At 46.8% G+C, this 27802-nt stretch overlaps 1 protein-coding gene across 3 annotated transcripts in view; it reads left to right on the forward strand.

Annotated features, from left to right (window-relative positions):
- PIBF1 (progesterone immunomodulatory binding factor 1) overlaps positions 1–23670 on the forward strand; it is a 225793-nt gene extending 202123 nt beyond the window's left edge. For 2 of the 3 annotated variants that reach the window (XM_074982867.1, XM_074982869.1), the window contains 2 exons: positions 10304–10483; positions 23317–23670. In XM_074982867.1, the coding sequence (XP_074838968.1) occupies positions 10304–10483; positions 23317–23373 (237 nt within the window). In that variant the 3' untranslated portion in view covers positions 23374–23670. Of the gene's footprint in view, positions 1–10303; positions 10484–23316 lie in introns of those variants that run through there. The other variant, XM_074982868.1, reaches the window with a different exon arrangement.
- The last annotated feature ends 4132 nt before the right edge of the window (positions 23671–27802 follow it).

Genomic DNA, 27802 nt, shown 5'->3' on the forward strand with positions numbered 1-27802 from the left:
TTATTTTTGTTAAGTATACTATTTAAGTCTGCATTTTTGTTTGCACTGAAGTATTAGAATATTCATATAGCAGGTTTCACACATCTCTTGTATAAATTATAAATGTACCTCACAGATTTGAAACACTCTCCTTTTTCTTTCTTCTAACATTTAAAAATAGATATAATTATTAGGAACTAAGGTAGAATACCACAGAAGTAATCAGGATATATGTTGTGGCTTTCTGCAGGTCTGTACACTGTACTTAGTGTTAGTTATTAGTATTGTTAATTAATTTTGTTTATCTTTTGTGTTTAGTCTTTTTGCCAGTTGACTAACAAACAAAAAATATCCTTTTTTTTTGTTTGTTTTAATTCAGGCACATAATTTATGAGCTAGCTGTTTCTCCCCCCACCCTCATACTGGGGCTTTAGAAGAATGGCAGAAATGAACTCTCTGAGGGTAAGCCTAGCTTAGAATTTCAGTCAGAAGGTATCTTCTGACAGAACTTCTCTCTACAGATCACGTCCAGACCATGGAGCAGATCACTCTTTTGATCCACTCTGTTCACAGAGAGCAGCCAGACTGCCCAGCCAGTCTCTTGACAAAACAGCCACCTGGAACCACACTAGACAGGGTCTCAGGTCAGCATTTCCTTCAGGGAGCGCTAGTGAAATGTGCTGTTAAAAAGACACCTCCTTGCCTCCAAACACCTGTTCCCTGCCCATACTGAGGTGTGCCTACCTCCACAAGGGACAGCACAGTTGCTAAAGCAAATTTTGACATGTTCTGGAAGATACAGCTCTTTTCAGTGAGTCATGGTGCAAGAGCAGCCCCTGGGTTTGTGTGGTCCCACACAGAAGAACTTCAGCACCTGCTGCACCTCCGAATGGCCTTCCTCCTCTTCCTCATGGAGGGTGAGCTGGACACCACCTTCAAGGAGCTCACCTTTACTACCTTGTGCTTGTACCTGCACACATACACCTTCCCAGGTGCAGAGGCAGAACTGGAGGCACTGCACCAGTTCTGACTGGTGGGACAGGCTGGTCATGGGGTGACCAGCCATGGCTCCAGAACTTCTGCATGCAGAAGGCTACTTTTCTGGAGCTCGGTACCTGGCTCATCTCCACCCTCTGGAGACAGGACACCCAGCTGTGTTTGCCATGCCTGTGGAGAAGCAGGTCGCAGTCACCCTGTGGAATCTCTCCACCTCTGACAGCTACTGCTCAGCGGGATATCGGTTTGGTGTGGGGAAGTACACTGTCGGCGCCCTCCTCATGGAGGTAAGGTACTCTCAGGCAGCAGTCCATGCACAGGGAGGTTTGGGTGTCCTACATAAGGGGGACCCATGGGAAGTGGGATCGAGGGTGTGAGGCATGGGGAGGGGTTGGGAGGAAGCCCCATCCCTGGGGGAATCATGCCATCCCACCCCTGCATGGCCCTGATGCCAGGGCAGCATCCTCACAGGGGAGGCTCCTGGAGAGCTTAGTGGGGGAGATGGGAGGTGGCTGGGGACCTCCCCGGAGCCCTTCCCTGGGACTCAGGGGCTCCCTCTCTTAGTCCCTGACATGTATATTTGGTCCCCTCTGCAGGTTGTGACAGCCATCAACACCATTCTGCTGCAGAGAGCCATCCATATGGGAGACATAGACACAGTTGTGGCTGGACTGACCACCCTGGGGTTCCCGAACTGCACTGGTGCTATCGACAGGACCTACATCCCAATCCATGCCCTGGAGCATAGTGCAGCCAAGTATATAAACCAAAAGGGATACTTCTCTATGGTGGTGCAGACCCTGGTCAGCCACTGTCGCCAGTTCAGACATTTATGTGGGATGGGTGGGCTAGGCACACAACGCCCATGTGTTCTGCAACTAAGGCTGTATCTGCCCTGTTCCAGAAGATGGAAGTGAGCACATTTGCCTCCCACTATGAGCTGGCAGTCGGAGACGTTCAGATGCCATTTAGGCCTACCCCCTAATGTCCTGGCTCATGAAGCTGTCCACTGGCTAGCAAGACCTCCGCCAGGAATTCTTCCATTCTCACCTCAACTGGGCCATCATATCCCACCAGATGCTTGTGGTGATGTCAAAGTGGGATGTAAGTTGGTCCCAGGCCCACAACTGCCACTCCCTGTTGTCCCACACCCACTGCTCCATTGCAGTCCCTCTGGAGGTCCTCCTGGATGCATCAACAGCCCCTCCAGCTGTGGGTTTGCCCTGGTGTTGGAGTGGTGAAGTGGGGCTGGCCCAGCCCTTGGATGGTGTAAGTGCAACTATAAGGAAGATGAGGAGAAACGATGAGTCATTCATACAACGCAGCTCCTGAGGCCCTGTCCCACCACTGGGACAACAACAAACACCCTCCCGGGCCAATGGACGGGAATATCCCAAGAGCAAAGCAATGCATGGCCTGCACAATGGGCCTTGCCACGTGGGGACTCAGCGTTGCTTCCAGGAGCAGGCTGACCACAGCACCCCCATCCCTCCCCACCCCCACTCAATGGGCTAGCAGGCAAGAGGGGTGTCTGGCCACAGAGGGGATCCTCTGATGGGTGGCAAGAGAGATGGTAGCAGCCTGGCCCTGCCCTGCACTCCTTCACATGCCTGCAGCTCACAGTGCTGTCTGCAGAAGCAAGTTCTGCCTCTCACCTGCGGGCATACCCACATGCCGGGTGCACACTCCTCAGTGTTTCTGGGGTTAGTCTGTCACCTTTGTGGCTAGCCTGCTTCCAGCCATGGCAGGTGCTGGCAGGCCCCACACCCACTCCCTGGTGCTTGGGGCTTATCCAGCCTCCCGTGAGCCTGGCAACAGGCTGACAGCTGTGCCCGGGTACTGTCTGCTGGGTCCAGGTAGCGTATACTACGTTTCATGTGTTTCCATGTGCTGGGACCGCAGCGCAAGGTCCTACCCAAGCCAGCCTGGTAACTCACAGCATGCCCCATCTGCACCTGCCTCCCACACCCTGAGGCATGTGACACACAGGGCATTCACTGGAGGAATCCTTGCACAGCTCCGAAGATTTCTGGGAGGCAGCCTGGCTGGTGGGGACTGGCTCCAGGCTGATGATCAGGGTGCTGCTTGCTTCCGAGTCTGTGTCTACCTCCAGCTCCAGCGGGGGTTGGGACTTGGAGGGCTGCTCTTCCTCTTGCTGGTGCTCCAGCTGTGGTGAGAGGACTTCCAGCACCATATTGATGGCACAGGTTGGAGGTGATGTGCTCCCCTCCCCCACATCCCCAGGATGTTGTGAGCTCTCTGTAATAGGAGTGGGTGGGGCATCCTGCACTGGAGCGAAGATGTAGCCCAGATATAGCCCTGGCAGAGCTCCTTTGCCCAGATCTGCTCCATGGATTGGGGTGGGGTTGGCCCCATTCTGCCAGGACAGTGGCCATCTAGGCATAGATGGGGCATTCCACCGCTTGGCTTTGGGGTCCTGCAGTGTCTCCTCCTCCTCCCATAGGTCCAAGAGGACCTGGACCTCAGCCCTGGTCCAAGAGGGGGCCCGTCTCTTGGTGCTCTGGGGGGCTTCCAGGACCTCTCTGCTGGTCCCTTGAGGGCCCAGAGGGCAGTGGGGTCGTGGGATGTCTGCTGCTCATCCATCTGCGAAGCTCTCTGCCCTAGTGTGGCTGTGAGGGCATGGGGGACTGCCTCCTATAACCCTGCTGCTTCCACATTCTCATCTTCCTGCCGCAGGGTTCCATACTTAAGAGGGGCTGGCAGCAGGAACCATAGAATGCTGCTTGCTATGGACAGGGTGCCTCCCGGGGCACCTGCTTGGCACCCTGGAAGCCTTTTCTGTTGGTAGAAGGGCTCTTGGAACATCCAGACCTGCCTTTTGTTGACAAATTGATGTTAACAGAGGCATTCTTCCTCATGGGGAGGGGTAAGGCTGTTGACAAAAGTGCTGCATTCTCACGACTTACTGTCATCAGAACGTGCTTGGTAATCTGGTTGCTCCAGGGATTATGTCAACGAAACACCAGTTTTGTCGACAAAACCCTCTAATGTAGACATTGCCTAAGGTTCAAAGTCTGCTTTTTATGTAAAGCTTCAGTTCTCCTTAGCATTAGCACTCTATTTGCCTCTTTTGTGTAGGGAAGGGAATACTCCTAAGCTATATTCCATGTGTTACTCCTTCTATCTGTGGACTCAGAAAGCTAGAGAGGTCCATCTAAAATTGTTCTTTGTGGAGCATTCTGTGAATTCTTCCATAGATGCCAAAAGGAAGGATGATATCGAGATCTCAATCCTTTGGTCAGTCTCTTTCCACAAACACCCCATGAGCTGAGATTCCAGTCCAGGCTCTCTAAGCTGACGAAGTGACCCCAGTCATCTCTCTCCATTTTGCAAGTTGGACCTCTCACAAGGATGGGAAGGGGCATTCTTTCAGAAGCCAAAGCATATGCTAATAAGCCAAAGTGTATGCTATTTTTTTGGGACCTGCCAAGTCAAGATATATGTTAACAGGTGCCTAACTGGTCTTGGTCTCAGTGGTTGAAGTACACCAAAATGTCCCTTTGACATGTTGGTACCAACTGTTAAATATGATCTTGTGGAACCCAGGAAAATTGCAGACTTCTGTTAGAAATTTCCTGAGAAACTTCTACATCCCAGCCCCAAGGAGGAAGCAAGCAATATCTCAAAGTTCTTTCTGGCAGCATCCTTCTGCTAAATATTAATACTACACTCAGAGGACTTTAAAGCCACTGAGAATGAAACAACACTAACAGTTCATCTCTTTCTCCACTTTAATACAGTCTTTATCTTCCACCAGGTGACTTGAACTGTCTGAGGAATCTTTCCCTTGCTCGTTCATCCTTCCCTTTTTCGCAACTTCCTTTTACTTTCAAGAAGCCTAGACTTGGATCACATTGGACCATTGAGTCATGGAAATTGTCAACAAGGGATATTCACTTTCGACCCTCTTCACCATTCCTTTTCAGGAACCTTTCAAGTGGTCCCCATGGCTGCCCCATATCGGGTGTCGGGCCAGCTCCAGTGCTGCAGATTGGAGATTTGCAAAGCAGTTGCTGCTTGGATAGCGCATGCACAGAAGCATGTCAGGCCCTTCATGTGCTTCTAGTCACATGTGTGAGCCAATCTGAGTCAGTTCCTCTCAACCGCCCTTGGCTGCAGACAGACTTCTGCACTCCTCAGCAGCAAGTCTGAAAAGCAATTTTTGTTATCTGTTATTTATCATTCATAGTTCTTAACAAGTTTTCTAATAGTAGTAGTTTTATATTTAATGGTTATAGTATAAAAAAAAAAAGTTAAAGTTGTATAACCAATTCTCTAGTTGTTAGTATGTTTAATAGTTGTGTTTTCTCCTTGTTTGAAATTCGAAGAGCTAAGCTGTTAACATCTCTATTGTTCTGTTGAAATGCCTGCATCAGGTTTTAAAAAGTGTGACTCTTAACGGGAGGCAGTGCTGGCCTCAGACAGCCACTCTCAATATATACGCTGTTTAGGAGAGTCTCATGTGCCTCACAAGTGCTCACATTGTTTTAAACAGTGAGAGCTAGAAAAGACAGAGAGATGAAACTGAGAACGATTCTCTTTGCAAAAGCTCTCTGTCCTGATACTTCAGACCAGCCAAAACCTGAAGGCATGGCAATGGGTCAAAAACGTCGAGCAGCCTCATTGGTCTCCCTGGAAGGCCATAAGCAAAAGAAATGATCTCTGACTTGATCTTTTGCCCATTTCGTCTGGTGACAAGACAAGTTGTACTGTACATGCTATGGAGCACCCACAGGGACAAATCTCGAAGAATCATCATTACCACCCACTGGGTAACTTCTCTCTCCTGCACCCTTAATAATATCTCTTTGAAAAACTGACAACTGCCTTCAATTGTTTTTTTTCCTTAGACTTGCTTCCAATGAGCCCTTATCTACCACCTCCATTATTGAAATCCACTGTCTTTATTTTGCTGTTCTTCCTTAGAATGATGAACTCTATCATTTCGTGATCACTTTCACCGAAACTGCCTTCCACTTTCAAATTCTCAACCAGTTCCTCCCTATTTGTTGATATCAAATCTAGAATAGCCTCCCAAAAGTAGCTTTCTCCACCATCTGAAGTAAAAAATTGTCTCCAATACATTCCAAGAATATGTTGTGTAATCTGTGCCCTACTGTGTTATTTTTCCAGCATAGGTCTGGATAGTTGAAGTTCCCCATCACCACTAAGTCTTCTATTTTCGATTATATTGTTTGTCGTTCAAAGTAGCCGGCTAGTGTAGACGCACCCTAACTGAAATAACCTGAATGAGAAGAAAAATGTGAACAGTCAAGCAACACTTCCCCCAGTTTATTACTCAGACGTTATTCATTCAGCAGGGGGATCTCATTCTCTCCCTCTCAAACACCCCTGTTTGCAGTCCCTTGTTTGCTATCTCCACCAGTTGATTAGTCTTTGTCTTTTAGGCCTTGTCTTCTTGGTCAGCCTAACCCTTTGTTACCCCATATCTCTTTATACTGGAAGGGTATAACAAGGTGGGTTCTGCAGGGATCAGTTTTGGAACCTGTTCTGATCAAAATCTTCATCAGTGACTTAAATAATGGCATAGAGAGCACACTTACAGTGTTTGTGGATAATACCAAGCTTGGAGGGGTTGCAAGTGCTTGAAAGATAGTATTATAATTCAGAGTGATCTGGTCCAATGATCTGAGATAAATAGGATGTAATTCAATAAGGACAAATGCAAGTGCTCCACTTAGGATGGGACAATCAGTTTCACATATATAAAATGGAAAATGACTGTCTAGGAAGGAGTACTGTCGGAAAGGATGTATGGGTCATAGTGGGCCACATGCTAAATATGAGTCAACAATGTGGCACTATTGCAAGAAAAGCAAACATTTTGGGATGTATTAACAAGAATGTTGTAAGCCAGACATGAAGAGTAATTCTTTTGCTGTACTCTCTGCTGATTAGACCTCAGCTGGAGTACTGTGTCCAGTTCTGGATGCCACTTTGGGGAAGGTCCAGAGAAGAATATACAAATGATTAAAAATCTAGAAAACATTACCTATGAGGGAAAGATGGAAAGATCTGGGTTTGTTTAGTCTAGGAAAGGGAAGACTGAGAGGGGACATGATAAGAGTATTCAAGTACCTGAAAGTACCTGATGTTAGGAATTATTAAAAAAGGGATCGATAATAAGACAAAAGATATCATACTTCCCCTATATAAAACTATGGTACGCCCACATCTTGAGTACTGCGTGCAGATGTGGTCTCCTCCCCTCAAAAAAGATATATTGGCATTAGAAAAGGTTCAGAAAAGGGCGACTAAGATGATTAGGGGCTTGGAACGGGTCCCATATGGGGAGAGGCTAGAGAGACTGGGACTTTTCAGTTTGGAAAAGAGACGATTGAGGGGCGATATGATAGAGGTATATAAAATCGTGAATGGTGTGGAGAAAGTGAATATAGAAAAATTATTTACCTTTTCCCATAATACAAGAACTAGGGGACACCAAATGAAATTGATAGGTAGTAGGTTCAAAACTAATAAAAGGAAGTTTTTCTTCACACAGCGCACAGTCAACCTGTGGAACTCCTTGCCCGAGGAGGCTGTGAAGGCCAGGACTCTATTAGGGTTTAAAAAAGAGCTTGATAAATTTTTGCAGGTTAGGTCCATAAATGGCTATTAGCCAGGGATAAAGTATGGTGCCCTAGCCTTCTGAACAAGGGCAGGAGATGGATGGCAGGAGATAAATCACTTGATCATTGTCTTCTGTTCTCCTTCTCTGGGGCACTTGGCATTGGCCACCGTCGGCAGATGGGATGCTGGGCTGGATGGACCTTTGGTCTGACCCAGTATGGCCATTCTTATGTTCTTATGTTGTCATAAAGATGAGGGTGAAAAATTATTCTTTATAACCTCTGATGATGGGACAAGAAGCAATAGGTTAATAGGACTAGTGTTCTATGATTCTGTACACTGGAATAAATTGCCTAAGGAGGTTGTGGAATCTCCGTCGTAGAGATACTTAAGAGCAGGTTAGATAGACATCTATGGGGATGCTCTAGACAGTGCTTGGTCCTGCTGTGAGGGCAGGGGACTGGACTCGATAACCTCTTGAGGTCCCTTCCAGTTCTAGTGTTCTATGATTCTGTTATGCTTGGGAGAGGATTTGGAAAGGAGAGTGTTGAATGCAGGGTTCTTGGGTAGTGAGATTGGAGTAATGCTGGCAGCATGGGGTGGGGAGGAGCTCACTGAATCTGCACTGAGGCATAAACATTTGAAGTTCTCCCCGTGGAATTGCTGTCTTGGCTTCCTAATGTATCAGTGCAGAAGCGTTGGGTGGAGTCCTTTAGGCATCAGTGTTTCAACAGAGATGCTCAGCTGACCCAGGGTGATGCAAAGGAGTCAGAATCTTCATATAATTGAGAAGTCAGTTAACAGGGTGGAAGCTCTTAGCTGATGTAAAGCCAGTGCACACAGCTCCCAAACCAAATACTCATGCTCGAGGTCTGGGGATATGTGAGACCTCTACTCCTCAGATTCTCAGATGATTGTGCTTCTCAGCACAAAGGCTTCCCTACAAAGACTTCAGGATGCCCTACTTTATCCCATTTCTTCCACAGACAAGCCCTGTAATGGCTCACTGGTGAGCCATCCATTCACTGTCACGATGTGAGAGAATTTGGTACCTTAACTTCAGGATTGGTTTATGTATTTGAAACTAGCCTCTTTAGCAAACCACTATGAGAATTCTTAGTCTTTGCCTTGTTTTTGAGCACAGCTTCAAATACATTATTAAAACTCTTTGATTCATATAGTCAGATGCAAGATTTAGGTCCAAAAAGATATAGCACCACATCACTTATATGTGACTTAATTCCCAGTCTGAGAGCATGTATATTTGCAATATACTTCTCTGAGTTATTTTCATCAAGAAATTTAGTCTATGTATCACTTTGGCAGCATCTTTGCAGAGTTTACAACTTCAGAAACATGTTGGCATCAACTGTGCAGTCCTTTAAACAGCTGCTCAGCAGTTGAGCTGTTTTAACATGCCACCACACATGGCTAAATTACACAAATATTAAATGACTGAGACCTAAGAACATTTTGTACACTCGATGAAACACATCGGTGTATTTAGTGTTGGGGTTCCACATATATAATTGAATTATTGTGGTTGCAGTTTATTAACTAAGTACTTTACAACAAGGCACACCTGTTGATAATTTTTTCAAAATTGTTTACATGGTGTGCATTGGTGTGCAGTTATTAAAGGCAACTCTGTATCAAAAATTAGACTGCAAGACTTTTCTTAGGAGGCCTTGCTAGTTTTTAATACTGTGATGGAAATATATGAATCACTTGTCATGGTTTGGTTAATATATTAAGAAATATGTAACACAGAATAACTATATGGTCCATTTGTTGTTTGGCACTAAACTGTAAACATTAGGTATACTATTCTTTTGGTTAGAGATAAGATAACATGAATTGATGCTCAATTATTATTGAAGACAGTCAACACCTCAATGTTCTGAACTGTTCTTTAAATGAAGATTATACTCACTTGGCTGTTTTGGTCAAACATAATCATTCACAAATAGTTACAAAATAGAGCTCCAAGTATCAGTCTGAGGGGTGTGGGAAAATTATGTAACAATTTTTGTATTATTACACCCATTAAAAATGAAGGAAATAATGACAGCGGTAGGGAAAAAAAAAAAGAAAATGAAATGTAGGAATTTTTTTCCTATTCAGTAGTTGCTTTTTCATTCCATAGATCATGGTCCTTTTCTTCCTTCTTGCTGTAGTCTCTCCTAGCCTCTCTCTTCAATTGATTTTATAGTGATAAAGACATGTATTTATATTTATATCTGTAGTTATATGTCACATACCCTAACCTTCAGGACACTGTTTATCATAACCACTGAAACTGGGTTCTGTACTCTATCTTGTTTTACAAAACAAATCTTTAAAACAGTTGTTTAAAATAAATGGCTGCTTAAATGGAAAAAGGGGATAGTGGGATCCTTAATGCATTTTAAATCCTTTTTCTTTTACAGCATTTAGACATTATGAAGTTTTATTTGTGTAAATCTTCTGTGACTTTTGTTTTATTACTCCATTTAGTAAAATAGTTTCTAACTAGTAATCAGACAAATAAATGCAAGTAATAATCAGGCTTCTTGTAGAGTTACCGATCTGCCTATATATCTATTTAGATATTTTGATTTGGTAAATAGAAATACATTATTAACAGACAATCATTTTAGTAGATTTTACTATTTTTAGTTTTATGGATAATTTAGCATAGCTCTTATTTATTTTTATTTTATGTTACATTTTACAGGAACTGGCAGTAATGAAACAGATTCTTGTTAGTCTGCATGGTAAACGCTATGGGGAAGATTTACCTCAGTCTCATAGTGACGTAAGAAGCTTAACTACAAAACACAAATCCAACCCTTCTGTAAAGCTGCCTGCGGAGCATGAGGAAGAAAATGTATTTAAGCCCAAACCAACATTATTTGTAAGTCTAGTAATTAAGTGACCTATATATTTTGTTTAGAGCACTGTTGCTCACATTTCAAAACATAAGGTGTGTGTGGTTGTGTGTATGTCAAAAATTACGTCTAGAAGTCTGATTCTTTGAAGAGACAATCTCATAGGATTTTTATTCTTCTTGTGGTGTTAGTGCAGCATGCTTGCTGCACTTTTTTTTTCTCCTCTCTGTAGCGGTGCAAGGCTAAATCCCTGCATTGGTCACACACAACCAGTGACTCCAGCATTCGAGAAGCATCTAGATTTTGAAGGGAACAGGAAACAAATACCAAACAAATCCTGTTAGTAAAGCTGTATTTAAAATGGTTAACAAAATAGAATTCTAACATATCCAATACATTAACATCCAAACAGATATAAGAATGAGTATATATCATTAATATTTATATAATATGTACGTAGTCTGATTCCTCTGCCTAATACTGAGGTGGCCCAACACTTCCCTTATTCAACCTTATTTTTGATTACTGTATAACTTTAAATGTATACCTTTAGGGGCTGAAGTATTCTATGCTGGGGGTGGTCTGCTTCAGATTGAATTTTTGGAAAATGTCATGCTAAACAGTTCAAAAGTTTTTGAGAATGAGGCTAGGGAAATATTTTGTCATTTTAAAATTTTCTGGCAACCTTTTTTTTTTTTTTTTTTCGAGAAGCAATAGTAACCCCAAACTTTACAGCAGGGACTTAAAATTTGGAAAGGGAAGAGGTGGGTTTTGTATCACGGTTGTGCCTTTTTCTCTCCCTTTGAGAATCTTTTCAGATTTGGCCAACATGCAAGACTTTGAAAAACCAGTTTGAATAAATTCAAACCATTTGCACAAGCTCAACAGAGATTTCTTAATTTTGTAGCAAAAATCTCTGAAGATAACATGAGTGCTGAGCATGGTCCCCTAAACCTGAGCTTGGATAGAGTGAAAACTGGTCTTTCCCTGAAATTGCAGCTCTCATCTGCTGTTAGCATTGAAACTTAGAACAGGAAGCCTTGTCTCTCCTATGCTCTTAGTGACTCTCCTGCTGCTGCTACAGGCAATGTGGAGAAAGAAGACACTTGGTACAAATGCGGAGGGGAACAAGGCCCAGATTGTGAGGGAAGGGAAAGGGTTGGATTATTACAGGAGCCTACTGTGACTTGAAGTGGAGGCTGGAAAGGAGAGAGACGCTAACTGGGAAAGCTGGGGGAGTGGGCCTGGAAACCAGTGAGATATTGGAAAAGTGGGACTAATTCTGCAGGGAGTTTGGAACTAAGATTAGTTGGAGAGATTGGGAGTCACAGCTGATGAAGGAAATCTGGGGTGGTTCTCTCAGTGCTTGCTCATGTATTTTCCATTAGGTGTATGTGCACACCATGTGCACAACTGTCAGAAAGTTTTTCCTATAGCAGTACCCATCAGCTGGGGAGTCCTCTAGGGTGGTGCCTTCATGGTGTTGTATATAAGTCACTGCTGACCCACCACCCACTCAGTTTCTTCTTACCACGAGAAACAGTTGTTGAAGCAGGTCAGTCTTGTTTACTGCAAGCACTTGCCTACTGGCCTTTCTTCCAATGTTTTTTATAAATAATACTTGGTTATTAGTTAAATAGTAGTAGTTGGGGAAGGTTCCCTGTTTTTCCTTCTGTGGACTGGGACATGCCTAGGTACCAGAGCTTTAAGCCCTGTGACAAATACATGAAGCCTATGCTACATGGAGACCCAAATGACTTCTTCCTCAAGTGCTTTGGAGAATGTCATCAAGTGGATAAGTTTAAGCCACAGAACAAAGAAAGAGAGAGATTCTTGCTTGAAATTCCTTATGATGGAATTAGCATTTTGTGTGCAGCTGGCACCTGAGGTGGCACTGGCAGGCTCGGTACAGTACACAGTGGCATCAGTGCATGAATCCTCAGCACCAAGGAAAGACTCAGTGAGGCGTACTGGCACCACTTTCCATAACTGAGGGCTGGTATCAGTGTGTAACACCATTCACAGTCACCAGTGCCAAATAAGAAGAGAGCAGACAGAGGCCTTTCTATGGCGGGGTGTGTCCTAGCCTAGCTAAGAAGTCCTGTAACCCTCAACTCCAGCCGTCCTCAGGAATCCCTTGAATCCAGTGCATGTGGACTCTGTTTCTGGTGGACTTGAAGGAAGAAAACCTGGACCTTTCCTCCATGCCAAACACTTTGAAGCAACATGTGACATGGTAGCCATGACAACTCATTTCACAGTCTAGCCTACATATGCCCAGGCACTACAGTTTTCTTTAGCACCAATGACACCACTGAATCTCCTGGCACTGTCTGCCACGGCAACACAGTCAACTGCTGTAGCAGCACGAACGCACCAGCTCCTTCAGTACCAATGGCAGCGCTGCCTCCATGCGGCATCAGTGGAAACCCATGAAGATGAGTAATTGTTCCTCCTCACTGTGACACCAATCTCTGGCGCTGTCAATATCCATTCCACCCTATCCATGTCAGAGGCAGAATCCTTCACTGCCAGGTGGAGTCTCTGCTCCTTGCCCTGCTCCAGGACCACTGCAGCCCAACCATTGCCACAGATGTCATGGCCTCCACAATGGAAGGGGACAATGCAGTGTCCTTTATGGACTCCATGGGCCTACCATCAGACACAGAGGGCTGGGCTCCAAGTGACCTCAGATTGCAGGACAACACTGTCAGCTACATCAGTCTCCCAAGATTCTGGGGTACAGGTCACTTTCAGGGAAGCAGACCCAATTCATTCCACTTCACAGACGGCTATGAATGTTGTGCTGTCCCAGAGACAAGTGTATACACTGTTGAGGAGGGTGCACTAAAGTACCCTGCTGGACACAAGGGAACCAGAAGGCCAGGAGGATCCACTCCCATCCCAGACATCACCTTTGTCTTCTCCCGATGAGACAGTGACAGGGATGAGCAACTCCCTGCCCACAGTGGACACCAGGGCCCACCAGGACCTCCTTCACCATCTGGCACAGAACCTCCATAGGCAGATCAAGGAGGTCATGGAGGACTCGTATCCAGTTATTAATATTTTGGCTCCAGAGCAGCCCTTTTTGGTTGGCCCTGCCCCCCTTAAAGACAATAGCAAATGCACCACGTTGCTCTGGGAAAGCGAAAACACTTTGTAATTTGGTCCCTCCAAAAAGGTATTCCCCCACAAAAAGCATCTCTTTCCACTGTGCTCAACTACCTTCTGCACCTGAAACAACAGGGACTCGCTATTTTATCCATTAGAATCCACCTGGCAGCTATCTCACCCTTCTACCCAGATGTTGCGGTTAGATCAGTTTTTGACAGCCCCAATGTAGAGGGTTTGGATAGATTGTACACCCAGGTCAGACACCCCTTAACCTGGTCCTTTCTAGACTCATGGGTCCTTCCTTTGAGCCCCTAGCAACCTGCCCCTTGTCCTGCCTCTCCTGGAAGGTGGCCTTCCTGGTGGCCATAATTTCAGTCATACAGTTGTCAGAGCTCTGATCCTTCACCTCTGAACTCCCATATATAGTCTTTTATAAAGACATGGTGCAGCTCCACCCTGATTCAGCATTCTTACTTAAGGTGGTCTCGCATTTTCATTTAATTTTCATTTTCATTTCATGACAGGACGTTTTTCTGTCAGTGTTCTTTCCAAAACCTGATGCCATCAATAAGAAGTGAGCCTTCCATTCCCTGGATATCAGACTTGCCCTAGTCTACATTAAACATACTAAGCTATTTCATTAAATCACCACAGTTCTTCTTAGCAGTAATTGAGAGAAAGAAAGGCCTTCCCTTCTTGTCCCATATCCTGCCTCAAGATTCAAGGGTGCAGGCTCCAACAAGCACTTATTTCAATCCGCACCCATAAGCAATAGGTTGTCCCCCCTCTAGCTGCTATGTGGAGTCATATCCAGACAGCAGCGTTCCCTATAAGCTGAGCACTTGAGTGGCCACCTAAGAGAGATTCAGGTGCTGCCCAGCTGATGAGCAGAGTGCTCACAGCGAGCTGCATCTTTCTACTGGTGGTGAACAGCCACATATATCTCAGTGCACATAACAAAGTTTATTCTGCACATGGATGGAAAATAATTAGTGGGAACATTGCCCAGATGGCTCTGCATGTTGCCCTGTCTGCACATATCGACCCCTCAGATGCCATTGGCTGTGGTTCCCTGGGAGCCAAAGTGGGGACATGCTGGTGCTTCCAGGAGTCCAAGAAGCTAAGGCAGGTAGCGAGCCTTTTCAAGCTTATTCACCACTTCTTTGTATGGAACAAGTCACTACAGTAAACCCTCGATTTTTACAGACCCCAATTTCACAGATTTAGGGAACAACAGGGTCCATTGTTCTCAAAGGGTGCTTAACTGGGGCCTGTATAATCCTAAATAACACTCCCCCCTGCCATGGACTTACCACTGCAGAGCTGCTGTGGCCAGGAGGAGCCACCACCTCTTCCCTGGGAGCCACCAGGCATTCCTCCTACCGGGGTGGGGTGTGTACATTGGCAGATGGCATTCATGTATGTGGCCCCCCCCAGTGGGAGGAGCGTGTGGTAGTTCCAACGGTGGCAGCAGCACCCCCAGCCATGGCAGGGTCCTTGCGGCCGCACATGGCATGGCTTTTGCTGGTACATGCAGGAGGACCCTTGCCACTGCATCAGGGCCCCCAGCAGCAGCAGAATCCTCACCGCCGTGGGTGTCCCCAACAGCAGCTGCAAGCTCTGTCAGTTCCTCCTGTGGTGGTGAGTAGTGGCCATTTTTAGGGGAGAGTCCATTAAATTAAATTGCTGTAATGACATCATTTAAAAAAAAAGTCTGAAATAACAAATGCATTTTGTAAGAGAAGAACACATGCATGTTTGTCTTTTGAGGCTATTTGATTTGATTCCAGTAGAGGATTTTAACAGTGATAATTATACTTATCACTCATTTGTTCAAAGCATATGGCCATGGAGCCAGGGGAACTGGGAGAAATTGGGAGGCAGTGAGCAGGATATTTCTATCCTGTGAAAGGTATGTATTTCTTCTTCGAGTGTCCCCGTGGGTGCTCCACAATAGGTGATGGGCTTGCCCGGCGCCGCAGATCGGATCTTCCAAGCAGTTTCTGCCGGACCGCGCATGCGCCGGCGCGCGCCGCTCCTTTGCGCGCTCCTGGCCACGTGCGCGATCCGGTCCCCGCCAGTTCCTCTTAACCGCCGTCGGCTGCAGACGGAATCCGACTAGGCTAAGCCCAAATAGCGTATTCAATGACTTTATCTGTTTTTCTTTCAAAGTTTTTTTCAGATACTTAGGCTACTATGAGTTAGCCGGTTGTTATTTTGCAAAAAAAGAAAAAAAAAAGAACAAACAACAACAAACAAACTACGAGCGGGACAGCTTCAGTCCAGTCCCAGTAACAAGCGCCGGAGGCCAGGAGCTACGGCCATCAGCCCTCCTGCTGAGGCAGGCCATCGGACGGGGAAAACAGCACAAAGAAGGTGCTAAGTACCCACTTAATAAAACTCAAAGACTCACCAACAATGTCCTCTTCAGGCTTTAAAAAATGTGAGTCCTGCCGAGAGGCGATGCCAGTGTCCGATGGGCACAGCCTATGCATAAGGTACCTGGGGGAGTCCCATGTGGCACAAAAATGCGCCTTCTGTGCAAAATTAACGACAAGAGCACGGAGAGACAGGGAGATGCGCATTAAAATGCTGCTTCTTGATAAGGCCCTCCAGCCAGACGTGCCGGAGAGGCCGCAGCAGGAGGGACCCTCCGGGGCCCTTAAAAGGAAAGCTGCCTCCCTCACTCCATCAGCGCAGAAACGGAGGAAAGTCTCTCCAGCCCGATCCCTGCCGGCAGCAAGAGTGAGCGGGACGGGAGGAGCACGCAGCCCCCAGCCGCAGCAACAGCTGATCGGCGGCGGCACGGAGAGCCACATGCAAACGGCTCAGCCTCCGATGATCAGCCAGCCGCCCAGCACCGCAGGCAGGGCGGCGGCTAAACAAGTGCCGGCACCGGCGGCACCGCAGGCAGCGGCACCGACCCCAGCGGAACCGGCGGTGCAGAGCGCGCAGGCACGCAGCCTGCAGGCGCAGAAGGACACCGCACGTGCGGCACCGCCTTCGAGCGTGCCTAGCACGGTGCCGACGGGGCCGGGATCCCCTGTGCGTCAGGGGGCGGAGTCACCTCCTCCAGGGAGGGGGAAGGCTGCACATAAGAGGAGGCATTGCAGCCCCTCTCCGGACAGGGCTGTGGAGCTGCTTTCTCACAGCCCTCCGCTTACGTTGCAGACTCCAACCAGAAGGCAGGGGTCCCCCCTAGCCTACCCGGAGCCCCCTTCTCCATTTTTGCAACCAGCCTCACCCTGGATGGCACCACCTTCACCCTTCCTGGGGTTTGAACCACTGGACTATTATGCGAAGTCGCTCTCTCCAGTGTCTCGACGATCTCCCTCCCCCAGACGCAGAGGGTACACACCAAGGGAGTGGTCTAGGTCACCCTCCCAAGAACAGTGCCTATACTGCCATGGTCGCCCCTACCACGCGGGGCATACACACCATCGGCAATCTACTAGGGAAAGATCCCCACAAACTATCTCGTACCCCCGAGGGCAATCGCGACCGGGGACAGAGACTCAAGCATCTCAAGGGGGACTGGTCATGGAACCCCAAGATTTTCCCTCGCAAACCTCTAGCGAGAGGGTGTACCATCACCAGCAGGAACCGGAAGGGTCCAGAGAGATGTACCCCAGCGGTTCCTCACTCTCTTCCCCGGACGAGGCTATGGCCCTGGGGGACGTCCATCCTACGGACGATCTCAAACAGTTTCAGGAGCTGTTTAAGAGGGTGGCCTTCACGCAAGGCATCCAGACAGCAGAGGTGCAGGAGAAACACCATAAGCTCCTCAAAAATTTGAGACCTCCGGCCTCTTCCAGAGTAGCAATACCGCTTGATGAAGCGATCTTAGAGTCCGCCACTACGATATGGCAGACCCCTGCAACTATTCCGCCTGTCCAAAAGAGAGCGGATAAGAAATACTTCATGCCGGCGAAGGGCATGGAGTTCCTGTTTAGCCACCCACAGCCAAACTCCCTGGTGGTGGAGTCCTCGCAACAAAGATCAAAAACATCTCAATTTAAAACAGGGGGAACGGACAAAGATGCCAAGAAGCTAGAGCTGTTCGGCAGAAAGGTCTACTCCTCCTCCACTTTAACGTTGCGAATGGCAAATTACGCAGCGCACTTAGCGAACCATAATTTTGACAACTATTCCAGGTTAACTTCCCTCATGGACTCGCTTCCAGAGGACAAAAAGCCGGTCCTCAAGGCCATAGTGCAAGAAGGCTACGCGGCTGCGAGGATGGGAGTTCAGATTGCTTTGGACGTTGCGGACACGGCAGCACGTTCCACAGCAACCGCAGTGGTGATGCGAAGGGAGTCCTGGCTCCAGACCTCGGGTATACCGAGGGATCTGCAGGCGAAGATAGTTGACCTTCCCTTCGACTCGCAGAAGCTGTTTGCTGAATCAACTGACTCGGTCCTTCATTCCAGTAAAGATTCAAGAGCCACACTCAGGACCCTGGGTATTTACACCCCCCCATACACAAAGAAAAGGTACTACCCTCAGCAAAGGCGGTACCAGTACCAGCAACAGCGCCCCCAGTATCACAGGGGTTACGAGCAAGGGCGACATCAACAGCACCAGCAGTACAGAACTCCCAGGCGACGCTCACAACAGAGCCGGGCGTCCTCGGGGCGGGGCCAAAGGCCACAAGTTTGACATACAGATCCAGGGCTGCGCCATCACTACCATCGCACACGGTCATCCGAAGCAGCTATTTCACCATCGCCTCCGACCATTCTACGACCAGTGGCAAAGGATCACCACAGACAAATGGGTGCTGGAGATCATAGCCACGGGGTACGCCATCCCCTTCCAGTCGCTCCCACCGTCACGACCTCCACCCAAGCCCCACCTCCAGGAGGCCTCCCTCGTAGCGAGGCTCAGGCAGGAGGTGGACCATCTCATGCTCATAGGGGCAGTGGAAAGAGTGCCGGAGCAACTGCACGGGAAAGGGTTCTACTCCAGGTATTTCCTCACGGAGAAAAAGACAGGAGGCTGGAGGCCCATCTTAGACCTTCGCGGCCTCAACAGGTACCTGCGCAAGCAACGTTTTCGGATGACCACGATCGCCTCCATCCTTACAGCTCTGGACGATGGAGACTGGTTCGCAGCCCTCGATTTACAAGACGCGTACTTCCACATAACCATCCATCCGGCTCACCGGCGATTCCTCCGGTTCATGGTGGGCAACGAACACTTCCAATACAAGGTCCTACCGTTTGGCCTCTCCTCGGCCCCCAGAGTCTTCACCAAGACCTTGGCAGTGGTGTCAGCCTACCTGCACAGACAGGGGGTATTCATTTTCCCGTATCTGGATGACTGCCTGCTCAAAGGGGCCTCTAAAGGAGAGGTTCTGCGCATGATACGCGTCACAGCAAACACGTTCTCCTCACTTGGCCTGGTTATCAATCTGGCAAAATCACAAATAGACCCCACACAGGACATAGAGTTCATAGGGGCTCGCATAAACTCGGTTGCAGCGAGAGTATACCTACCAGAGGCTCGCTTTCGGGCCATCGGTTCCCTCGTGCAAGTCATCACCTTCAGCCCTACGGTGCCGGTCTTGACGTGCCTGCAGCTGCTGGGCCACATGGCAGCGGCGACGTTTGTAGTGCAGAACGCCAGGTTACACATGCGCAGCATGCAGCACTGGCTGGCGACTGTATACAAACCGGCAGTACACACCGTTCACAAGGTGGTGTCGCCCACCGCCGGGGTGTGCAAATCCCTGCAATGGTGGGTAAACCCCAGGAACTTGCTAACAGGGGTACCCTTCCACCAGCCGCAAATATCGGTTTTTCTCACTACAGATGCCTCCCTCATAGGGTGGGGAGCTCACATGGGTGAAGAGGTGACTCAAGGACTGTGGTCACCCACGGAACAGTCACTACACATCAACGTACTGGAGCTCAGAGCAGTGTTCAACGCCTGCAAACACTTTCGAGACCACATACAAGGCAAAGTCGTCGGGATCAGTACAGACAATACCTCCACCATGTTTTATATAAACAGGCAAGGAGGAGCTCGATCCCGTGCCTTATGCGCAGAAGCAATCCGCTTATGGAACTGGTGCATCGCCCACGATATAATTTTGAAAGCCTCATACTTGCCGGGTGCGCACAACATGAAGGCAGACCAGCTAAGCAGGCGTTTTGCGCTCACACACGAGTGGCAGATCCGTCCCGATCTGCTACGGTCGATTTTCCACGCATGGGGTTTTCCCCAAATAGATCTGTTTGCCACTCAGCACAACAAGCAGTGCCCACGATTCTGCTCCAGGGCAGGACTGGGATGGGGGTCCCTGGGGGACGCGTTCGCGATCCCGTGGGGGGGCCCCCTGCTTTATGCGTTTCCTCCCACAGTGCTGATCCACAAAGTTTTGCAAAAAGCCAGGAGGGAAAGGGCCCGGATGATCCTGATAGTCCCAACGTGGGATCGCCAACAGTGGTTCCCCCTACTCCTGCGCATGTCGGACCGTCCACCGATGCCTCTTCCGGTGGCGCCGGATCTGCTCACGCAAGCCCAGGGGTCCGTAGTGCATCCGCACCCCCACAGCCTGCGACTGCAAGCGTGGTTAATGCATGGCTCAGCTCCCTAGAGAGCACATGCACAGTGGCAGTACAACATGTCCTAGAAAGTAGCAGGAGGACTTCCACTAGGAAGACCTACAAACAAAAATGGACTCGCTTCACGGCTTGGTGTTCTACCAAACAGCTGGCCCCCCTTTCGGTGCCTGTACCTACAATTCTAGAGTATTTACTGGACCTCAAGAGAGGAGGACTCTCGCTATCCTCGTTAAAGGTCCACCTTGCTGCCATCTCGGCGTTCAGACATGAGGAGGAAGGGCACACGGTGTTCGCCCACCCTATGGTTACCAGGTTCCTCAAAGGGTTGATAAACCTCTACCCCCCTCGGAAACCGATTCCACCTTCGTGGAACTTGGACCTAGTGCTTACCACACTGATGGGACCACCGTTCGAGCCCTTGGCCACGGTTCCCCTCCGCCTCCTTACAATTAAGACGACCTTTCTTCTCGCAATTACGTCAGCTCGTAGGGTGAGCGAGCTCGCGGCAGTCATGGCAATGCCACCCTGCACTGTTTTTTCCAAGGAGGCGGTAACCATACGGCTGCATCCAGCCTTTGTCCCCAAAGTTTCTTCCGAATTTCACATAAACGAACCTATTGTTCTACCCTCGTTTTATCCAAAACCTCATAACTCCAACGAAGAGGCGCGCCTACACCTCCTGGACGTGAGGAGGGCGCTAGCCTTCTACGTAGACAGGACCAAGTCCTTCCGGAAAACGGATAGACTCCTAGTCTCCCTCGCTCCCAAATCGAAAGGAGAGGGTCTCTCCTCACAGAGAATCTCAAAGCACATTGTATCCTGCATAAAAATGTGCTACGAGCTCAGAAAGACTCCTTTATTGGCCACTCCCAGGGCTCATTCCACCAGGGCGGTGGCGGCATCAACAGCCTTTTTCAAGGGCGTTGCGTTAAAAGACATTTGCAGAGCGGCGACCTGGTCGTCCTACGACACCTTCGCCAAACATTACGCCCTTCACAGGGTATTCCAAGAGGATACCCGTCTCTCTGCAGCGGTCCTCTCGGGGACAAGCTGCACATAATCCGATTACCCACCTCCTATCTTGGGTTACTGCTGGGTAGTCACCTATTGTGGAGCACCCACGGGGACACTCGAAGAAGAAAGAGAAGTTACTCACCGTAGTAACGGTGGTTCTTCGAGATGTGTCCCCGTGGGTGCTCCACTACCCGCCCATCCTCCCCGCTTCGGATCTCTGTTAGTGTTTTGCAGGGGCACCCGAGGCGGTTGGTCGAGGAACTGGCGGGGACCGGATCGCGCACGTGGCCAGGAGCGCGCAAGGGAGCGGCGCGCGCCGGCGCATGCGCGGTCCGGCAGAAACTGCTTGGAAGATCCGATCTGCGGCGCCAGGCAAGCCCGTCACCTATTGTGGAGCACCCACGGGGACACATCTCGAAGAACCACCGTTACTACGGTGAGTAACTTCTCTTTCTGATAGCTCTCCTAGAACTTTGTTTTAGGGGAACTCTGTGCCAATTCCACCGAGTCTGAAAATGACTCATTCTTCCTCCTTCCCCCATATACTTTTCCTTGTAAGAGGTTGTTGTAATTCAGGAATGGGGAAACTCTGACCTGCAAGCCGCACACAGTTTGTCAGGGTTAGTTGCTGGCAGGCCGCCAGACAGTTTTTTCCTTGAGCATCTGTAGGCGCAGAGCCCAGCAGTTCTAAATGGCCTCAATTTATTCTTCCTGGTCAGTGGGAGATGCGAACCATGGTCACTAGGAGCTGTGGGGCTCAGTGCGTGCAGATGTTTAGGGAAACAAACTGTCAGGCGGCTTGCCAGTGGCTAACACTGATGAACCATAAATTGTTATACTTTAATGTGCTACAGGACTGCTTGGTGTTTTGTTTGTTTGTTTGTTTTGTGAAGCTACAGACTAACACGGTTAATCCTCTGACACCATATGTGGTCAGCACTCTGGAGGTTCCCCGCTCCTGCTGTAATTGCCACAGGAATTGTATGCAGTCATGAATGTGTGACCAGACATTCGCTACAAGGCAGTGAATGTAAAGGAAGGTGTTCCAGAGGCAGTATCTCAGAGTGGAGTTATGGTCTTTGCTACGAATAAATTGGAGAAAACTCCTGTTCTTACATGTGGGCTACATCTACACTAGCACACTACGTCAAAGTAGCCTATTTCAAAGTAAGGACATTGAAATGGGTTACTTCAACGCATATCATATACACATCCTCCAGGGCTGGTGCCATCGACGTTCAACGTCAAAGTAGCGATGGGGAACATCGAAAGGAGCCGCCCTGGAAGGAAATGCGGAGCATCCACACACACAAGCGCTCCCCGTCGAAATAAGGGGCCAGCAAAGCCCCAAGCCTCTCACTTAAAGGGCCCCTCCCAGACACACTTGCCCTGCACAGCACAAGATCCACAGAGCCGACAACGCAGCAGCCAGAAGCCCTGGGCTAAGGGATGCTGCACGCGGTGACCATAGAGCCCTGCAGGGGCTGGACAAAGCGTCTCTCAACCCCTCAGCTGATGGCCACCATACAGGACCCCTCTATTTCGAAGTAGCGAGACGCGGATCGTCTACACACGCCCTACTTCAACATTGAATGTCGAAGTAGGGCGCTGTTCCCATCTTCGGATGGGAATAGCGATTTCGACGTCTCACCGCCTCACGTTGATTTCAACCTCGAAATAGCACATGGCGCGTGTAGACGCGACACATGCTATTTTGACGTTGTGCCGGCTACTTCGAAGTAGCCGGCTAGTGTAGACGCACCCGTGGTGTTTTGTGTTACGCTTAAAATGTTGGCATATTGTAGCACACCTCTTTGTCTTACGTTCCCAGCCCCATTTTAACAGAAATATACATAACATAATTTACACTTATAGTCCTTAAGTTATGCAGTTCATGGATCATTTTAATCATGGTAAACATTTTTAATTATAATTTAGTAATTTGGTCAATAATAAGCTATTTTGTTTATTTTATTATCTTAGACACAGAGAACTTTAATGTATTTTTGTGTAATGTAAACCTTTCACATTTTAATTGATTTTAGTTTCAGCAGAGCAATCAGTTACCCCTGTGAATGGCAGAGAAGGGCAGTGTTGTGTGGAATGCATATTTCTCCAGCCTTACTTGTCTCGTAACCAAAACATTCTTTGTTCCACAGACAAATAGAGAGGTACCTGAGTGGTACAGGAAGCTGAAGCAGAAAAAAACACCATGACATTTTTCCAGGGATTTTCAATATAAATAATCAGCTGCGGAGGATGAAGAAAAAAATGTATTCCTAATCATGTTCTTAATACTAGACAAATAAACAGCCGGTTTGTTTAATTTTATACGTATATTATGTTTATACATTGTAACATCACTATTACACATGACAAATGAAAAAATGTGGCAGTACTTGATGTGGTGATTTTACCATCAGTATGTTTTACTTCAAAATATTAAATACAAGCATATGCTCTGTGTATGTGTTTATAATTTTGCCTAATAAAGGAGATGTTATTCAAGTGCTCATTATTGTAAATTTCAACTTTTTAATAGCATTTGTCTTGGATTCTGTTTTTCATGTCACATTTTTGTAACTATTCAGGCTACTAGAAACTTACATATTAAAGAAACACATTTAGAAAACAGTATCAGATGGCAAGAATTTTTAAGTTTCTTATTAATCCTGATGGTGTGGGTCTGGTAAGCTAGACTCTGTTCATGCTCTACGCAGTAAAAAATATCTGTCTGACAAATCTCAAGCACCAGTCATCAATGGTGAATCATCAGATTGGGTTGGCAGTATTTCTAGTGGGATTTTTGAGGGATCAGTACTAAGCCTAATGCTATTCAACATTTTTATCAATGATCTGGAGTAAATATAAAGTTGTTCCTGATAAAATTTGTGGATACATGAAGATTTACAGAAATGAGAAAAAGCTGGATTCTTTAATCTTCTGCACCAATATAGTGTTTATTCCAGTGATTTACCTTATTAAATTAGACTCAGAGTAAGCCCCACTTTCCATCAATGCAGTGTATCTGCAGTAGGGGATTGCACCATCCGGTTACACTACAGCAGATTTCTCCATTGCTTACATGGTCAGAGGTTGTTATGTAAATCAGGAACTTCTGACTGTGAACATTACAGGTTTTATATGTGATAAAAATATTTCACATGAAGCATAGTGGCATCTTTTATTTGAGATGACTGTCCATTAAAATTACATTAATAAAAATATTTTAAGATGCAGCCAAACTATACTTACAAACTATACTTACATATTTAAGCATTGGGCATCAAACAATTACTGCTTGCTTTGCCAAAGTACTAATTTGCATCAGGCTGCTGACTCCTTTTGTTCACCTACCCTTCACAGCTCTTCCTGCATTTTCCATGCACCCATTTGAGGCAGAGCCAGTTTTCCTTATTTCTGGTTCATGTCAGTCTCAATTTCTTCATCATTTTCTCCTAATTACTAAGAGAGTCATGTTCAAATTCATTCATTTATTGTCACAGTCTAGGACACTGAATAATAATCTGTGTACTTTATGTTGTACACATGAAATTATGCCCTTAGTTAAAATTAATGAAGGCGTTTCCCAGGGAGAAAATAAATTTTAGTATCATTTCAAAAATATGAGTGGATAAAAACAAATGAGTTTGTTAGACCAAAAATGTAAATACTAGAAGGTCACATCAGAAACCTGTTTCCTAGACATTTGAGAGGAACTATTTTCATCCTTGACACACAGGGCAGAGCAAGCTTGTTTTAGTCTACCTTATGATTATTGCACAAGTCACTGGGTATATTTGGGAAAAGCGTATCACTGGAAGATTTCCAACCAGCTCTTTGAGTCTTGAAGTTTGGAAGCATCAACATCAATACTTAAAATATACAAATAATGCACACTTCTGTTTGTAGGTTTTCCTGGCTCATGTGACCTACTTGTACATTTGTCAGTTGAAGAGACTCTTCTAAAAGGACACTTTGCATTTCTCATGTCTAATTAATAGACATGAAAACGTAACATTAATTATCTAGGAGACCATCCTAGCTTTTCATGTAAAAGCTAAATGTCACTTGAATACAGCAATTCAAATACTAAACACCCTACAGCAAAATTAGTGAACCTTCTTGCCCTTTAAATAATGACAAGGTTCATTGATATTACCTGTATGCTATTTTTAGTGACATTATTCCTCACAAACATAATTGTCAGGTGAATAAGCCCAGGATTCTTTGTCATAAGACTGTCTCTGCATTTCCCCACTGCAGGTGGTCTTGTTATGAAACTATTCAAATCAGTGAAACCTGTAGGGATCTGGCATGCATCTCAGTATTCCATAACTATGTACTATTTTCAGTTCTTCCTTCCCACCAAGAAAGACAAAGATACAAGAGCCACATTATCCCATTTCATGTTTGCTAACTGTTGTCTTAAGTTATTGGTTTGATTTTTAGAGTTGTCAGTTTGCAGGTTTCACAGTTGTGTGGGAAATCTGAAGGGAGGAAAAAGATGAAGTTAGAGCAGGCTGTGATCTCTATAACTACGTCTACAATACAGAGATCTTTCAAAAGAAACTCTTCTGGAAGATCTCTTCCAAAAGAACATCTTTTGAAAGAGTGTGTCCACACACAAAAAAGCAGATCAAAAGAGTGATCTACTCTTTCAAAAGAGAGCATCCATACAGCCCCCGCTCTTTCAACAGAATGAGCCAGGGATCAAAAAATCAGGTGCTATGAGTACTGTTCTTTCGAGGAACAAAAAGGAGGCGGGGGTGTAAAGCTTATACACATTTTCTTTCAAAAGAAGCTTTGAAAGAAGGCGCTCTTCCTGAAACAGGAGTGGAAGAACACTTTTGAAAGCGGCGCACCATTTTTTCGATTTACTTTTGAAAGAACACTTTGTGTGTTGATGTCCATGGGATCTTTTGAGAAAGTCTGTAAGGGAGTAGGAGGAAGGCTGGGCAAGGCAGGGGTTAAACAGAGCCTCTTTTCCCAGTCAGCCCCACCCTGGTTCACCTGCGGCTGGTGTCAGGCTTGGAGGGAATATAAAGGAGAATCCAGCCCAGTTTGGGGCTGACCAGCCAAGAGGCAGGAACTGGCTCTGGCGCACGCAGGGCCGGAGTCGGAGCTGCCACCAGGTCAGCCAGCAGAGGAAGGAGTCTCGGAACCCTTTCACAGGCAGAGAGGGAGAGGAACCCCAGAGAACCAACCCCCTGCAGAGGGAAAGATAGACTCCCAGGGCTGCACCCCAAACTAAGACCACAGCCCTTAAGGGTGGGGTGCAGACCTACACCCACCCCGGACCTCTAGGCTCTGCAAGAGGCCTAGCCACTAAATACCCTGCCATCAGGGGGAACCGCTTACAGAGCCCCTTTTGAAAAATCTTTCAAAAGAACTTGCTAGTGTAGACACGGCCTATGGTGCAAGCGGTCTCTCGCTTTTCCACCTTTTACCAGAGACAATGAGCTAAGGTAAAATCTGTTATCAGGAAAGGATAAGATAGGGACCAAGACCACATTTGAAAATAGGGCTATGCTTGCTGAATGCTAAGGTTTGTTTATTGAAAACAGTAGTCGTACTTCACAGGCACTTTGGGTTCAAAGCATCTGGGTTGTTTAAAGAAGTGCATTTGAAAGTTCTCACTGCAACGGTCCCAATCCATTCAGTGGTAAATACTGATAAACCTTGGAGAAAACGAGTAACGCTAAGTCAACTACTAGTTGTCTGAACATTTACCAAAATCTTTCTTTGTATGCTTTGTGGGGCAAAAATTATCTACTGCTCTGTACAGTGCCCAGCAGAGTGAAGCTCACTCTTCGTTTGCCCTTATGTGCTACTATAATAAATACGTTTTTACATAGAAGTTGCAGTCTTACCATTTTCAGGTTTTTTTCAGCATCAGTAGCTTTTTCATGCAGTCTCTAATGCCAGCAAAAAAGAAGAGACAAGGTGAGTGAAGTAATATCTCTTATTGGACCAACTAACAGAAGTTGGTCCAATAAAGTTTATTACCCACCTTGACTTTCTAATGTGTTGGGATTGTCATGGCTACACCTCCACTGTATACAGCAGAAAAACCTATTTCACTACTAAGCCTTTCCAAACCCAGCAAAATGGACAGGTAGACTTCATTTGCTCCTCGTATGCCTTCCTCAGCTGCTGCACCTGTGTAGGAACAATAGTGATGAGACCAGACAGAGCTTGAAAACATATACTATCCTATTCTGCAAGCTCTTTTCTGCCCTTTGGGGAACTATTTGTTCCATTTCCAGACCTAAAGATCAACCACCAGTCAGTAGCATTTTAGAAACTGTTCTAATTTTTTCCATCCTTGGACAGAATAAATTTTATGTGCACCAAAGCATGTGCAGATGTGCACTGCCAATAGAAGTACATGCTGCCAGATGTGGGTGGCTGTGGGCCCTCTGCTAATCAGCTAGACAGCACCTAAATTCCTTCTGGGTGGCTGCCCAAGTACTCTGTCAATGGGGACCGCTGGAAGCAATACTTTTTGGGTATCATTCTGATAAGAAAAGGTCTGTTGAGAGAAGAATGTTTCTCTGGTAACGTATGAGTTAATAGAATGGGGACTAGAACTTTACATCATCAAACAAATGTAATCCAAGTATTTGCGTATACCAATGAATA

The sequence above is a fragment of the Carettochelys insculpta genome, chromosome 1 (genome assembly GCF_033958435.1).
Source record: "Carettochelys insculpta isolate YL-2023 chromosome 1, ASM3395843v1, whole genome shotgun sequence".
Classification (NCBI taxonomy): Eukaryota; Metazoa; Chordata; order Testudines; family Carettochelyidae; genus Carettochelys; species Carettochelys insculpta.